Source organism: Chenopodium quinoa, unplaced genomic scaffold (genome assembly GCF_001683475.1).
Source record: "Chenopodium quinoa cultivar QQ74 unplaced genomic scaffold, ASM168347v1, whole genome shotgun sequence".
Classification (NCBI taxonomy): domain Eukaryota; kingdom Viridiplantae; phylum Streptophyta; class Magnoliopsida; order Caryophyllales; family Amaranthaceae; genus Chenopodium; species Chenopodium quinoa.
The window spans coordinates 3,184,263-3,200,644 of NW_018742817.1; the positions used below are offsets into that span (position 1 = coordinate 3,184,263).

General features: G+C 34.8%; 1 protein-coding gene across 1 annotated transcript; it reads left to right on the plus strand.

Annotated features, from left to right (window-relative positions):
* Positions 1 to 205: 205 nt before the first annotated feature.
* LOC110725966 (vacuole membrane protein KMS1-like) lies at positions 206 to 13,830 on the plus strand. Its single transcript, XM_021905443.1, has 8 exons — positions 206 to 558; positions 2,848 to 3,059; positions 3,371 to 3,449; positions 3,787 to 4,086; positions 5,464 to 5,621; positions 12,504 to 12,620; positions 12,712 to 12,891; positions 13,310 to 13,830. Exons 1-8 carry the CDS (start codon positions 477 to 479, stop codon positions 13,478 to 13,480), a joined length of 1,299 nt encoding a protein of 432 aa, XP_021761135.1. The 5' UTR covers positions 206 to 476; the 3' UTR covers positions 13,481 to 13,830.
* Positions 13,831 to 16,382: the final 2,552 nt, after the last annotated feature.

The window sequence follows — 16,382 nt, forward strand, 5'->3', positions numbered from 1 at the left end:
TATTGGGTACCCGATAACCGATCCGTTAATCCGGGTATCCGAATTCTGGATACCCAAACTTATCAGTTCCGATTATGGGTATCGCTTTTAGTGATTTTGGTTATCGAGTACCCGAATCGTTAATACTAACGGTACGGGTACCCGTCCCATGCTCACCCCTTGCGCACTTAAAACAACAATAAAATTGGGTAGCTCTCTCACTCTTTACGCAAACTCTGTTGGTTGAAGAGAGAGAGAGAGAAAAGAAAGGCTAAAAACACATTAAAAATCATCTCATAATTCTTATTGATTATATAATCACAGATCTGTTCGTTTTTTTGGTTTTCCCTGTCAATTTCACTCTAACAAAATCATTTTCCAACAAACATCATCTGGGCACTGTTTTTTTTGGTCCAAAAAAAGGTGATGTTCTTATTATAATTGTAAAAAAATTTGATTTTTCAAAAAAAAAAAAAAAAAAGAGGGCGCATTTGAAGATGGGCTCCAAGAAAAAATCAAGCAATTCGTCTAATTCTTCTGCTGCTTCATCGTCTCAAGAGCCTGATTCTTCGATCTCAGGTAATCCTTTTCACTCAAATTTATATTCTTATTGATTAACTTTTAATTGTTATTGATTTATTATATTTGGGTATTTTTATGAATTTGGTGGTTAGTAATTGTGAAGTTATTTGTTGATTTGACTCTGATTTCAATCTGGGTTTGGGTTATTTCTGCTGTTTTTAGCACAAAGTTGGGATTTTTTTTGTAAGTTTTGGTAAAATATTTTAGGTTTTACGGAGTTTCCATTATATAATACGAAATATGATATACTCCATTGATATTGGATGATGGATTTCCTAATTGATTTTAGCATTGGAAATCGAGATTTAAGTTGACTGCATAACAATGTAATGCTTTATTTACTACGTATATATTATTAATATTGCTTCAGAGTTGTTCACTATAGTTTTACCTGTACAGCATTACTGAAAAAAAATTTGTTGTAATTTTGAGGTTGAACTTTAGGGTTCAATGTACTAGGAGCAATAACTAGTTAGGTGATCAATAGAAAGCCTTAGTAGCCTCAACCTTCATGTAAAGGCTATGTTCTGATAACTTGGAAGCCTGTATACTTATCTAAAGGGGTGAATACTCAAATTTACTAAGGCTGGATTGAACTTAATTTTGGATAAAATCATATGATTTTGGGGGCCGCACTGAATTTGCTTGCTAATTGGAACTGCTATGATGCGTTGTGGGTTTGTGCGTTGGTTTTGAGGCTGTCTTGTGGCTTGAATTGAAAATACAAGCTGCCATGACTCCATGAGTGACAAGCTGTGCAGGGGCAGCACGGAGGTTGTAGCGTAGCTGCTATAGCTGCAGTTAGGGAAGATGGTGAGGAAAGGTTGATGGTGAATTGAGCAAGTTGTGGTTGCTGCTGTTGCAAGGCGATGAGCACATGTTGCTGCTTTGCTGAGTGAATGGTGGTGCGTGAGAGTGTTGTGGGTAAGCTGCAGCAATGGAGTGCAGATGGTTTAATGGCTGGTGGGCGTTTGGGTGCTGCTGCGGGTTGTGTTAGCAGCTAGATGTTGCTGGTAGCTGCTACTGCGTGTTGGTGATGCAAAAGAGATGAGGTAGGCTGGTGGTGTAGTTTTTTTTGTGGTGAAGATTAAGGGGTGGGAGTGGTGTAGGTTAGTGGTGTAGCCCTTGTTTGAATGAATTTTAACTTTTACTTGTAAATCTTATGAACTCATATTAACTTAGTATTGGTACTTTAGTAGACCTGAAACATTTTTGGGTTTTTCCAAGCTATATCCTCAAGGTTGTTGAGTTTCTAAGGTGTGCCCATGCTTTTTCAAAATTACAAGTTGAGCTCTCCAACTTAAGTTGTTTAATCAACCGTACCCTTTGACGTAAACTCGACGTTAGAATTGTAAATAAATAAGAAGTAATAAGAAGCGGATGAGAAAAAAGAATAAGAAATACACCGAGAGCTTTACATATCAATGGTTGCTTTTAGAAGAAAGAAGGAAAAGTAGATGAGAAAGTTTGGAAAAAAATGTTAAATGTTAACCAACTTATATAACTCTAACCCAATCTGGGCGTGAAATTTCTCTCTAAAGTGTGGTAATGAACCGCTAACACAACTACTAACATTGGATTAACGTTATAGGGTACGGTTGAATAAACACCTTAAGTTGGAGGGTATATCTTGTAATTTTAAAAAAGCATGGTCACACCTTAGAAACTCAATAACTTTGGGGGCATAGTTTAGAAAAACCCAACATTTTTTAAGATAATGAGAACAAGGCCTAATCTTTATGGTCTGATATTTATCTCAGTTAATTAAGCTGTTTGAATATTGCTTAACTTGAATTTTTTCTTATACAAATATTCACATAGATGACATGAGATGTATCTAACTGTAAAGATTTTTGAATATTAAATGTTGATGCATGCGAATCAAGGGTCAGGGTCTGCGGTTAGAAAAGTTCGAGTTGGATTTGCCGTTTTGGCTTTTCTTGGAATTTATGTAACTATCCAGATTCAATGTAAATAATACTTTAACCTGCTTGACTGCTTGTATCATGATTTGCGACTTTAAAGTCTTAATTCCCCTTTACAACATTTTTTTCAAAACTATCATGTGGTCTAGTGAAAATATATATCTGATGGTTTGTTTGTTATAGGGTGAAGCCAGGTGAAACTTTATTTACTGTTTATGGACAAACTATGTTTTTCTTGTTTAACCATTAACGAGTTAGTTCAGCAGCAAGCTGGCTGTCTTTGACTCTTTGTAGCTTTTGGATGCAAGCTTGGCATTTTTAAATGAAGTAATTTTCTGACACTTATATATGCTACATTCAGGACTACATGAGAAACATCAACATGAACTCGATACTTTGACTTTGACTACACAACCGGGTAGAACTTTGAAGTTTTTTGTTTTTGCTATTTCTGATTATGCGAAGCAATCAGTTGCATATCTCTTGGCAAAAGGTGGTTGGCTTTTAGTCTTGAGTACCTTGGTAATGTCAAGTGTAATTCTCTTGGCAACTATTGAAGGTTCCCATGAAAAGGTACTTTGTTCTCTATTAATTTTATGTCTCATATTTTTCATGTAGACCTATACAAGTTTTTCTTGGTATACTGTGCATATTGAGAAGCTATTTGGTCAAAATTGATGCAATGTTATCAGTGCTTAGATTTATAAATGCTGGGTAATATGTTTTTTTGGTGCTTTTAAAGTGCTAAGGTTGAGATGGATCATTGTTTATTTCATGTATATATTATATCTTGAATTGTTTCATTCTAGAGAAACAAAGTGTTTATCATTATCCACTCTAATCGTTGGTGACTAGGTTAATTTTGGTGTTGCTTTCTCTTGCAGCATGTTCAAGAGATTCTTCGGTACCTTCAGTTTGTATTATGGTGGACTGCTCTTGGTGTTGCATCTTCTATTGGACTAGGTAATGTGCACTTTTTGAGATTTTTTCTTGTGATTGTTGTATGCATTACTTGGTAGCAGCTACATGAAGAAATTGAATGGGGGTACTGTCAGAGGGTAATATGACAAGCATATTAATTTGCTTTAATTTGTCTTTTGTACTGTTTCAAACATCTTTTTTTGATCATCTCTTGCATAGTTGCAAGCTCGACTAATTACATAATTATTTCGTGCAAATGATGCAATTATAATTTGAGCAACAGATTAGTTGTTTTAATTTTTGAAACTTGAAAACAGCAGTGCATGTCATTTTCAGCTCAGTAACATGTATCCCTTTTTACTGCTTGTCGATTTTTCAGGATCCGGCTTGCACACTTTTGTTCTCTATCTGGGGCCACATATTGCCCTATTTACCATAAAAGCAATGCAATGTGGTCGAGTTGATTTGAAAAGTGCTCCATATGATACAATACAGTTGAAGCATGGTCCATCATGGCTTGACAAGGACTGCTCTGAATTCGGACCTCCATTATTTCAGTCTGTTGATGGTACAAGAGTTCCTCTTAGCAGCATTTTGCCACAAGTACAGTTAGAAGCTATTTTATGGGGTGTTGGAACTGCTTTGGGTGAACTTCCACCATATTTCATTTCTAGGGCAGGTATGATCCTCACATCATAAGTTAGTATGCATTTTCACCCTGAAGTGTCAATATGTTTTTAATGTTTAGTTAATGAAATCATCTAAATATGCTTGTTTATAATGATGTCCAAACTTTAATTTTGAATTATTTTTCAATACTGAATTGCTGTGATGAATTTTTTTTTTATTAAATAACTTTTGTGTTTGAGTAAGTATTCAAAACCTACTTTCTTTCACATGGTATGTTGAAGTTTGAAGGATGTGTTTGTTACTGAATATTGACTTCTTGGTACAAGGTTTGCTGATCTTCAATGTTGTCAAAATCCTGTTCTGGAATGTTTTTATTTTTTTAATCATTTTTTTCTCTTTAAATTCTAAGTGACACGACCCAATTTGTATTCATGGTATGATCGAATAAGCAGTTTAGGGTTAAATCTCTATTACTATCTGATTATTCAAAACTTCATACACATTTCATTAATTCCTAAACTTCATTAACACATTATTAAAACTGAATTAAATTTTATGTTTCTGATTGCAACAAACTCAAAATATATGCAATCTTCGATGATTTGATTTATCCCTCAGTCTCTCAAATGATCATCGATGTACTTAAGAATATTCTCTTGGCTGATATATCACCCGCTTGGTTATAGCATTTTCTTGACCATAGAATGGCTGATTTTTGGGTATTAGGCTGTAAAATTTCTTTGATATGTTAACAATAGTTTTTGTACGTTGCTTCCCGAGTTCTCGCATATTCCAAACACTGAAAAGATTATGCTTTTCTGGTTTTGGAGCAAATATGACCCATGCAGTTGGGTACCATGTTTACCCTCTATCTGTTGCTGTTCATGATACAGTGATAATACTGACATTGTCTGGTTTTTTGAACTGCATTTGATCCTTATATTGGTTTTCTTCTTTCTGTATGATGCTGCTACTTATTTTAGGATTTCCTTGCTCTAAATCTTAGGTTATAGGCTAGAATGTGAAGACATGTGGATTAATTTTTAACGGTAATTGTTGTATTCATGTTTTCTTGGTAGTACTGTTGAAAATCTTTTTCTTGTGATGTTGTAGTTAGAATTTTTGCCTGTGGTAGTGATTTTGCATGCTCTTGAAAAGTAATATTTCTTGATTTGCTTATTCATTATCAGCCTAATCTTTTGTTCTTCCAATTCTATATGTTATTGTGTTTTTGTTGTTTTCCTGTTCTGTCTTCTCTCTACCTACCATATGCTGGCGTTCTCTGAACATGGTGTTTTTTTTTTTTTTATTTTTTTTATTTTTTTTATTTTTTTTCCCTGGATGAAATTAGCAGTCTGCACTAATTATTCCTACTGACTGTTTTTACCTAGCTCATTATGTTAGACTTACCCAAATCTTTATTCAGCAAGCTTATCTGGAAGCAAATTGGACCCAATGGAGGAATTGGATGTGTCTTCCCCTGAAGACCATGGATCCATTGGCAAACACTTAAAGCAATTGAAATATTGGTTCTTGTCACATTCTCAGTACCTAAATGGCTGGACAATCTTACTACTTGCTTCGGTTAGTTTGCTTAATGCTCCTTAGCTTTTAACATTGTCAATCTTGCCATCTAGCATAGTTTTACCTCATACGTAATGCGATCCACTTTAAGGTGTCCATTATTCGGATAAACCGAAATCCAATCCAATCCAATCCAAACCGAATTATTAATTCGGATCGGATCCAAACTTTAAATCGGATCGGATTGAAATTTTTTGAAAATTCGGATTTTCGGATTGGATCGGATTGACCTTGTTTGGATCCAATAAACTGAATTAACCGAAATATGAAACATGCTTTTACAAATAAGGATACTTTATATAAATCACGTAAAATTATGTTGATACATTAATATAATTTATGTTTTTAATTTTTTTATTATTCATAATTGCATTTTCAATTTTATAATCACTTTAGGCCCCTAAAAATTTGCAATGTATTTTAATTTGGATTTTCGGATCGGATCCAAATAACCGAATTTTAATTCGGATTGGATCGGATTGGATTCATGCGAAATTCGGATTGGATTTAAAAATAAAAAACCGAATTTTATTTTGAATCGGATTGGATTTAGCCTAAATCCAAACCGAAAACTGATTAGACACCCTATTCTACTACACAGAATGAATATGAATTCGCAATATGCTAGGTGGGAGTATTGTAATACGTTTGAGTTTTTTTTTTTTTTCCCTTCATAAATACGATTTTTAGGGTCATAATACGATATATTAGGTAACCTTGCAAAGGAAACGGACTAGCTGTCATGAAAGCAAAATAAGGACCCCCCTCCTCCCCAAGCCTTTATGGTGTTTGGCTGGCGTAATGGAGACAAATAGTCAAACCCACCCTTATTGATCAATTCTTACTCTTCATCACCCTTCCTTATTAAATCCTATCTCCTTAACATATCATAATATGGCGAATACGCTGATTTGGAAGTATTAATACTCTTGAGTATTGGAACGAAAGTATTAATATGAAATATTTGGGGGGGTAGGGGGCGAGGAGTATTGGGTAAACCCTAATCAATCGCAATATGAACGCTTGAGCATAGAGGTGTCTATTCGGATAACGGGATGGAGTTTGGGTTGGGTCTATTCGGGTTAAAATTATTCTTTTCGGGTCGGGTCAAATTCGGGTCATGATCTATAAGTCTAGTCGGGTTAACTCCTGATCGGTTCATGTTTGGTTCGAAAAAATTCAAATCGGATTTAAAACGGGTTTCACCAGGTTGGTCGGGTGAATTTGGGTCAGGTTGATTTCGGTTCGGATGATTTCGATTCGCTCAAGTCCGGTTTGATTAAGATAAAGTTGATTCAATATTTGGTCAATTCCGATTCAAATCCTTTCCGTGTTTGTCTAGATTTAGGTCGAGTTGACCCAATTCAATATGCATATAAGGTCATTTTAAATTTAGAGTAAATATTATTGGGTCGATATTAAGTCATTCGTATGTCATTTCTCATATTGCATGGTTAATTATTACGAAATGCGAAGAATTAGTTTTCTCATTTAATCAATTCATGTGTAATATTTATTTGGGAGCCAAATTTAAATTGAATAATTATTGATGACTTATCATACGTACGTACATAAGACAATTAGTAATGAACTAGTGATAGACTGATTCGATTGATAGATGATAGTCACATATGGTGATTTACACAAAAGAATGTCCTCTTTTTAAGGTACTACTCTTCAATTGATTAATTTCATGAGGCTACGAGTACTATTAGTTTGCTTTATTACTAATTCAATTTGTATATATATTTGTTATAGTTTTAGACTTTCTAATTTATTAATAATTTGTAAATTTTTAAATATATAGTAGTATAAGAACTTGAAAAAAAGGTAAATAATAAATTAGGTTTAAAATTATTGTCGGGTTAAAATCGAATCTGGTCAAAATCAAATCGGTTTAAAATCGAGTCGGGTTAATATCAGTACGGGTAACAGATTGGGTTAAATCAGTTATTTGTCGGGTCATCTTCATATCGTTTTGAGTTCAAGTCGGGTCAAATCAATTTGATTAGAGTTCAAGTCGGGTCATATTGGGTTTGGGTTGAGTTCAAGTCAAATAGGTGATGGGTCAAGTTCAGATTGGGTTAAATTGGGATTCGGATTAAGTTCAAGTCGATTACAGATTGGATTTGGGTTCTGAATTTCTCGGGTCAAATCAGGTCGGTTACAATTCGAAACGAATGATTTTTTTTTGGATTGGTTCGGTTTTGACACCTCTACATGAGCATCTAGAATATAGATCTAAGTTATGACTAAATGTTTGCATTGATACAACTAATTCTCTTAACAACCCTTGGTATAGGGAGGGCATCTCTTGTGTTCCTTGAATATGAAGAAGTTAGTGCCTACCCCATTTTGGGCTGTGTTATTTTCCTGGATTCTGATACGAGTATTTCTCATTTGACCAATGTAGCCTTTTTCTTTATAACTCTGTTTTTTTGTTTCTATTTTTTATATTTAGGATTTGTTGTCAGGCTCACTGCTTAGCTTATGTGAAATTTAAGCATTTATTAAATGAAATCTAATTAAAACTCTCTTAGTTCTGGAATTTATGTTTCAGGATTTATAATTTTTTATTTTTGAACTGTTGGCAAGAATGGCAACAGTAGAGTAGTAGGACCAGTTATCTCCTGAAATGATACTCCCTTTGTTCTTCTTCAGACTTTCAATTTTAACACGTCCCTGAAATAATTTAACTGATCCTTTTTCCTCTGCATTATATGAACCCATTTTAGTCTTCGTCCTAACAATTTTCATTACTTGTTTCAACTGCCAATATATTCTGGCAATTAGGAGATGTCTGTTGATTACCAATACGTTAGAGCATTACAAAACATAAATACAACACGTCAAAGCCTCTGAAGTGCAAAAATAATCATCTTCCCCTAACTTCATGGAAGGGTTTGAGAAGCAAACCAGGCCAACACTAAACAACAACAAAAAAAAAAAAAAAAAAAAAATTCCTGAAACCAAGGAGCTAGAGGACCAATAGAACAAACTATAAAACTAAAGCTAGCAGCAGCACAGATAAATCTTTGTTTTGAACCCTGGAAGAACCTGAATATGGCTATAGAACATGGGTCTCTTCCCTTAATTTAGTTACTGTTCACCCAGCGGACCCAAAATTTTTATTTCTTGTATTGCAAAGCCCCAAGAAGCTTGCAAATAGCTGCTTTATTCCAAACAGGCAAACATTCAATTGCTTGATGTTTCTTCCACCTCCTATCTTCAATTAACAGAGTGACAAAAGCTTTTTTGGAGTAATATCCCAAGTCCTCATAAACAAACAGCAGCCTCTGCAGTTCTTTTTAAAATCAGCATGGGTGAACAAATCTGATTTCAAACTATCTTAATGCCAAAAAAACTACTTTGCTTCCATGGCTGGATTTTATCAAGTAGAGTTTTGGATCACGAAAATTGAAAACTTCTCGGGGAAGCTACTATCTGGATCTTTAAGACTCGAGGGATGCTTGCCTTGTCACTAGTCCTGGTTATTGGGCGGGTCGGGTTAGGGTCGGTGAGGGTCGGTTGCGGGTTAGGGTCAAAGAGGGTCACATTTTATAGGGTCAATATAGGGTCGGGACAATGCGGGCCACGGGTCGATAATGGGCGGGCCTACAAAATATCAATTAAAATAAATATTGGACAAAGTCATTATTAAATACATATGAATACAAATTAATCTATATAATTATTTTTACATTATGTATTTTCTTTATCAACTAAATTGGAAAAACATGTTGGCCCTATATTGACCCTACCCAATAAGGGCCCTGTCCATTAATAGCCCTGTCCATTAAAAGTCCTATAAGCTTGGCTTTGACCCTATTATCATTGGGATACCCTGTCCAATAACCACCTCTACTTGTCACCAAGAATCACACCACTTAAAATGACATCAATTTTTTATTTTTTTTTTAAATTTATTTTTAATAATAGACCAGAGGCTTTAGAAAAGAGATTTAGAGCATATAACTATAAAGAAACTGTTGTAATATTTGCTCCAGAGAATAACAACAAATCAATGGCAAACATATGGTGATTGATAACTACCATTTTTTTTTCCTTATTTATTTTTCGTCCTTAGTAGTTCTTACTACCCAGAATTTAATGAATATAAGGGATGGAGGACATAAGAAACTTGGCATCGCACCTCCAACGCACCTTATGTTGCTTTCCTTTCCCAAAACAAGCCAATTCACCTACCTGCTATGGCCCATTGGAGTAGAGAATTATTAAGATTGTCCTTCTTAAAATAATGAAGGTTTCTTCACTATACAGCATTGAAGCTACAACCATTCCACAATGAAGGATCAAGCCAGAATTTGTACCTATGCAATACATATGTCCATAAAATATACCTTATCCTTATTTGTCCTCAAAAAACATCTTAAATGAAGTTGGAAACAGGGAAGAGTGTGGGATTCTGTTTTTTTTTTTTTTTTTTTTTTTTTTTTTTTTTTTTTTTTTTGCAAGGGTTTTTTAATGTTTAATAAGAGTATATCCTATAAGAATTGCCAAATCGTTTATAAGCCAATATCTCACTTTCACCTGCCAAAGTTGAAATCCTAGTCGTGATAATATATTTGTTTAATAGAGAGCTAGTTTTGAATGATGGAATGCTCAAATAGATCAAAGTAGTTTGATGTAGAAATAGAATCAATTGACGTGGTCTCTATTTTGCAATTTTAATACCAAAACCGTAGAACTTTGAGGCTATATTGCTGATTTGCTGTAGTATAATCAGTGATGCAGCCTTTATAATATGGATGGTGACTTGAAGGCTTCATTTCTGTGGATCGTTTATCTATGACATGAAGTAGAGAGTACATTTAAGTTTGAGGGATAGGGAGGGTCAATCAGTCACTGCGAGTCTACATGTTGGAACCTGTATATATTAGATGTGCCTTTGGGATTCACATTAATATCATTAGGAGTTGAGGAAATTAATGATATGTTTTTGTTACTAGAGGTATGGAAGTAAATGAAAATAGCAATGTATGCAATTGTATTCTCCCTCTGTCCCGGAATTAAGTGACAATTACTTTTGGCATTGAATTACCACCCACTTATTTCCCTCCTCTCCTATTGACTTTTAAGAAATCACCAACCATTGTTTTTAAGGAATCTAATTCTTTTATCCATTCGCATTAAAACCGGTGAAAAATGAGAAACGAGCACTTAACTTCAGGACGGAGGGAGTATTAAATACGTTGATCTCTTTTAACTGTTTAAGTGAAAAAAATGTCTTTTGCTAAATTTTCATGTACTTGGTAGTGCAAGTAGTTATGACATATATTAAAGTTAAGTTACGCTAATGTCTTGTATGTGAAAAAACATGCCTCTTGAGGGAAAATACACTTTTTCATGTACATCCCTCATTCTCTATAAAAAGAGATGATTTTCCTAATGTGAATAGATGATAATGAGGAAAATCATTTATTCTTGCCTCTTTTTTTTGGACAATATTTGTTCACGAGTGTTATGACAAAGACAAACACATCACATATATTTTGTAGATTGGTTTAGTAATTTAGTTAACAATTGAAATCAATTGGTCTTTTCTTTGTATCTCAATAGAGTTATCGTGTTAACCCTTTTGTACCATAGAGGGTTATATTAAACTATTTGGAAAGCGGCTATGTTATGTGCCTAAGAAGATATACCCCTTTTTTTTTTTTTTTTTTTTTTTTTTTTTTTTAATTTTCCCTCCGGTAAGCAAGGAGTACATAATTAATTAAAGGAAGTAGAAGCAGTTACAGCAAGGTTCCCTTTGAGTGGGTAGTAGTATTAGTACAGTCATCCGCAGCTAAGATTCTAGTAATGTCTTCAGACACAGTTTTACTACTGACCGTCGGTGTTGTACACAAAATAATGGTCTTGTACAAAAGATCGTTCAAGGCCCTTGCTTCCTTAGCTAGAACATCAGTAGCAGTATTAGCTGTCCTTGGTTCAAACCTTATCTCTGTACCTATTAGCTGGCCCCAAAGTTCCCTGCAGTTTTTTGAAAAAAGTATTTGGTCTACAGGTCTCTCCTTTCTCATTCCCATTTATCAGGTCAGTTACTTGTTTGCAATCCGTGGAAATAATGCAGTTTCCTCAGGCATGGTATTGAATCTGAGTAAAGGCTATGTAAACTGCATATAGTTCAGCTGCAATGGCACTGCAGCAGAATGTTTTTGTATATGCTCCTACGACCCAGTGCCCAGTGGCCTCTGTGATCCCTGCAAATTATGGCACAACCTGATTCTTTTGTGGGGGGGAGGAAGGAGGCGTCAGTGTTAATCTTGAGGTAGTTTGGTTGGGCAGGTGTCCAAAGGTTTGGGGTAGGCTTTTGGTAGGCAGAGGGTTGGTGCTTGGAGTAAATTCATTCTGTCGCAGCCCACACAGTTGGATTTTTCAGATGAGATGGGGGCATTTATTATCCTTCGTTTTGTTCTAATACAACAAAAGGGGCAAATGAAATGATTATTATTTGATAAACTAGCATAAAAGCAGGCTAGGTTTGTGGGCTTTGTGTTAAGTGCGGATTACAGAATAATGATGCTTTCTTTATCTCTTTAATTTCTTTAAGAAAATCAGACCCAGAGTTTGCTTCAACAAGGATAGAGGTGTTTATTTACAAAATTCACTTCAGGCTAAGAACCTAAGACCTCATTTACCTTAATAGAAATATTATTATTATTGTAATATTACTTATTTTCAATAATGTATATGAATTGATACATGATTAGAATTTAGAAAGCCTCATGGGCTTCCTTTAGAAATTAGCTACTTTTAAAATGATTACTATTGTTGAAAAGTGGGGTTTTATTTTATGCATGTTAGTGTTTCTTCATGCAAGGGTTATATAATCTAATGAGCAACCTGTGTGTATTTTAGGTGCCGAATCCTCTGTTTGATCTGGCGGGTATAATGTGTGGACAATTTGGGATACCTTTTTGGCAATTTTTCCTTGCTACATTAGTTGGAAAGGCAATAGTAAAGACGCATATTCAGGTTGGTTGATGCTGTCCTGACTTAACTTGTTCCAAGATTGAGGCATGTATAATAATCATTTTTATTTGTATTGATCTTGATCATGCTGCAGACAATTTTTATCATCTCAGTATGCAACAATCAGCTCCTAAATTGGGTGGAGAATGAATTAATATGGGTGCTTAGTCATATACCCGGAGTTGCTGCTGTGCTGCCTACATTAGTTGCCAAACTTCATGCTGCTAAAGACAAGTATCTTGTTACTGCTCCACCAGTGGCTACTAATGTCCAGGTAGGGGGTATTCCTTTAATATGTTTTAAGCTTCCTTGAATATCTAACAAGTCTTACAGGTGGAAAACGGGTTGCTCAGATAAGGTTTTATTCGTGTCCATTCAGTTCAGGTTATACTTGGTTTGCTAGTTGTTCATTTTGGGTAGGGTCAAATTTAGGTCTTTTTTTTTTTAATTTGCTTATCAATGAATCAATTTACTTTAGATACATTTATTTCAGGACATTAACTTGTGGGTCTATTTTCCGTTTGTTGATTTTAATAAATTAATTTATTTGATTTTGTGATGGGGTCTGGTCTATTTAGTTTGGGGCATAAAAGGGTCAACTTATAATTGGTACAGTTGGGTTTGAGCCAAGGTTATTCTGGGTTTGTCATTTAGGTCACGTCAGTAAAGCATGTTTGAAACCATTGTTGCAGGTAAAGAAGTGGGGCCTTTCATTTAATTCAATTTGGAATACAATTGTATGGCTTGTCCTCCTGAACTTCTTCTTCAAGATTGTGAATTCCACTGCTCAGAGTTTTTTAAAGAAAGAGCAAGAAAAGGAACTGTCCTCGTTCACAAAGAAGTCATCGATTCCAAAACAGTGAAGAGGAACTTGAATCAAAGGTTTTGCTATGTGTTCCTCTTCTGCTACAATTCATGACAAGATGTAGTTATGGTAGATGGTTAAAAATTTGCGTATTGACTTCTTACAGTTAGAATTCTACCTCATATTCATCCTCCTGCAAGAGCCACTGCCTTAGATGCCTTGTATAGACATAGAAATAGGATTGATGGTGGCAAGGAGAAGTAACGGTTTAACATTTCTTATAGTGTTTGTCTTATTTAAGTTTAACTCAACCTGATGTTTGTACCTTCACACTGGGTATTGGGATATGTCACGATTCTTTCGTAATGCAAGAGACAAAAAAGTTCCTTGCATGTCTCTTCTTTTGCTGTCTTTACGCTTCATTCACTATTAGTATTTGATGAATTTGCATTTACGCTATTGAATATTCTACTGAGTTGATGGTTGACGGTACGGGTTGTGATGATAATCTCTGTTATTTGAAAGTTCTATTATACAATGTAAGCTAAGCCAGTAAGCCCTTCCAATTTCATTAGGCTATACCAAATGAACCAGCACAAACAGAGACTTCACCTAATGATTTTAAACTTTATACGAAGTACAATAATGAACCTTATGCTCTTCCCTAGAACTGCAGCACTTTAGTCATGTTTCTTCCATGAAATCAAAATTTTCTACTTTTCTAAGTAATAATGTGGTGGTGGCGGCAATGTTGTTTAACTTAGTGATCGTGGTTGTGAATCCTTGTGATGACGGCAGCTGACTTGTTGGTTGTTTGTATTTAGTGGCATTGGTAATTTTAAGAAAGATATGAAAGGAAAATGAGATACATAGTTTTATGAGTTAGACTGCACAATACTGTTCGAAATCAAATACACATGATCTATCACTTTGTTTGGATTGAAGGAAACTGAAGAAAAAGAAGGGAAGAGAAAGGGAGCGGGACTCTCTTGTTTGTGTAAAGGAATGGGGGAAGTAGAGGGTGGGATCTATTTTTGTACTCTTTAATAAGCATAATTCCTTCAAGATTAGAAAGAGTTAGAGGTAAAATGGAACTCACCTTCCTCTACGTTTCTTTCCCCTTCCCTTTCTCCTTTTCCATCCCCTTCCTTTCCTTCCTTATTTGTTGTCCAAATAAAGTGTTAAAATAATTTGACTATACTTTTTTGAGATTGGTTTTGCTTGATCAACTTTCAACCTTAAATTATTTATTTATTTATTCTTCAGAACGAAATACCAAGTATGGAGTACAACATATTGCTATTATGCATCATTCAAAAAACTTTTCCCTCTTGCAAAAATAGAAATAAACAAATCCCTCTCTCCCTTTCCTCACATTCTTTGTCATCCGAACATAGGAATGTTTTTCTTCCTTCCCTCTCCCTTCCTTCCACATCTTTTTCTCTTTTTCCAAGCAAGCTGTAAAAGGTCATGCAAATATTATTGGGCCCGTACATTATGTTTGTTTCAGTTTGACATGAGTGAAGAAAATGAAAAGGGAAGTGAAGTGAAAAAAGGAAGAGAAAGGAAGGTGAAGGGAGAAAATTAGTGATTCCATTTCTTTCTAATCATAACAAGGTTTTTTTTTTTTTTGAAAGAAAGTTTAGTACCAAATTTATTAATCAATGGACAAATTGTCCATGAGAACATACGGAGTAATTACAGAAGGACAAGAGTTTTCCCAAACCTGTTCTACCCCAAATGGTACTAAACTAGCGAGGTGATGGACAACAAAATTTCCATCCCTACGTACATGAGACCACGACAAAAACTCAAAACTAGAGCTGAGAAATAAAATATCATCCAAGATTGTATCCAAATCAGAGAGGAAAGTGGCACCCTTCGAGAGACGAGAGATGATAACCTGGCTATCAGATTCGATTATTATCTTTTTGTAGCCATAACGACGAGCTAACTTAACACCAAGCAAAATCACCTTACTCTCAGCAATCTCCGGGGACCAAAAGCCACGAGTACGTCTGACCCCTGCAAAAAGAACTTCGCCTGCTGAGTTTCGCGCTACTGTACCAAGACCAGCCCAGCCATCGTCTTTCAAGCTTGCAAAAAGAACAAGGTAAAATTGGTATAAACCAACTTTTTTTATCAATGCAGGTACAATTCTACCTAAATACAGAATAAGTTATTTTTTTTAAAATGATTATATTTCAATTTTGCCCTTGTTTTTATTTAATTATTTACACTCTTAACTATATAATCATCACCACCATTATTCAACCTTTCATCCTATTTAATATTCAATACTAAACAGATTCTGGACAATAATGAAGTGAACTAAGATGATTTTTTTGAGGTATGAAAATTATATGTTGTATTTTTTTTCCGCAAAATCTAATTTATAGATGAACAATCAAACAAATTATACTAAAATTTCCATATTATACGATTTTATTCGGGGGCATGTCAAGGTGTCAGGATGTGTTTTCGGGGGTCAATGGTACCCCTCGGATCAGATTTTCAAGGGTCAATGGCACCCCCCGGATAAGATTTCCGGGGGTCAAAAGTACCCCCCGAATAAAATTTCTGGGGGTCAACAATACCCCCCGGATAAGATTTCCGGGGGTCAATAGTATCCCCGAAAAAAAAAGAACGAAATATTATACATAGTATTAAAAAAATAAGAACAAAATTACACATATAAATTACCTTAGATGGGAGGAAAATGAATGTGAAATTTGTGGGATTAGCAAAAATTTATTGCATTAGTAAAGGTACACCGTAGTAATGGAGAATTTTTTAAGTTGAATTTTAGGTTCAAGTTGAAATGGAATATTGAGTTCTAAAAATTGAATAAGGGTATTTTAGTCTTTTATTATTTTCATATAAATAAATTTCCTGCATTTAGGTTATTTTGTACTGCATTTAACTATTTGTGTTTTCAAAAAACCACCTTTTTTTTTCCA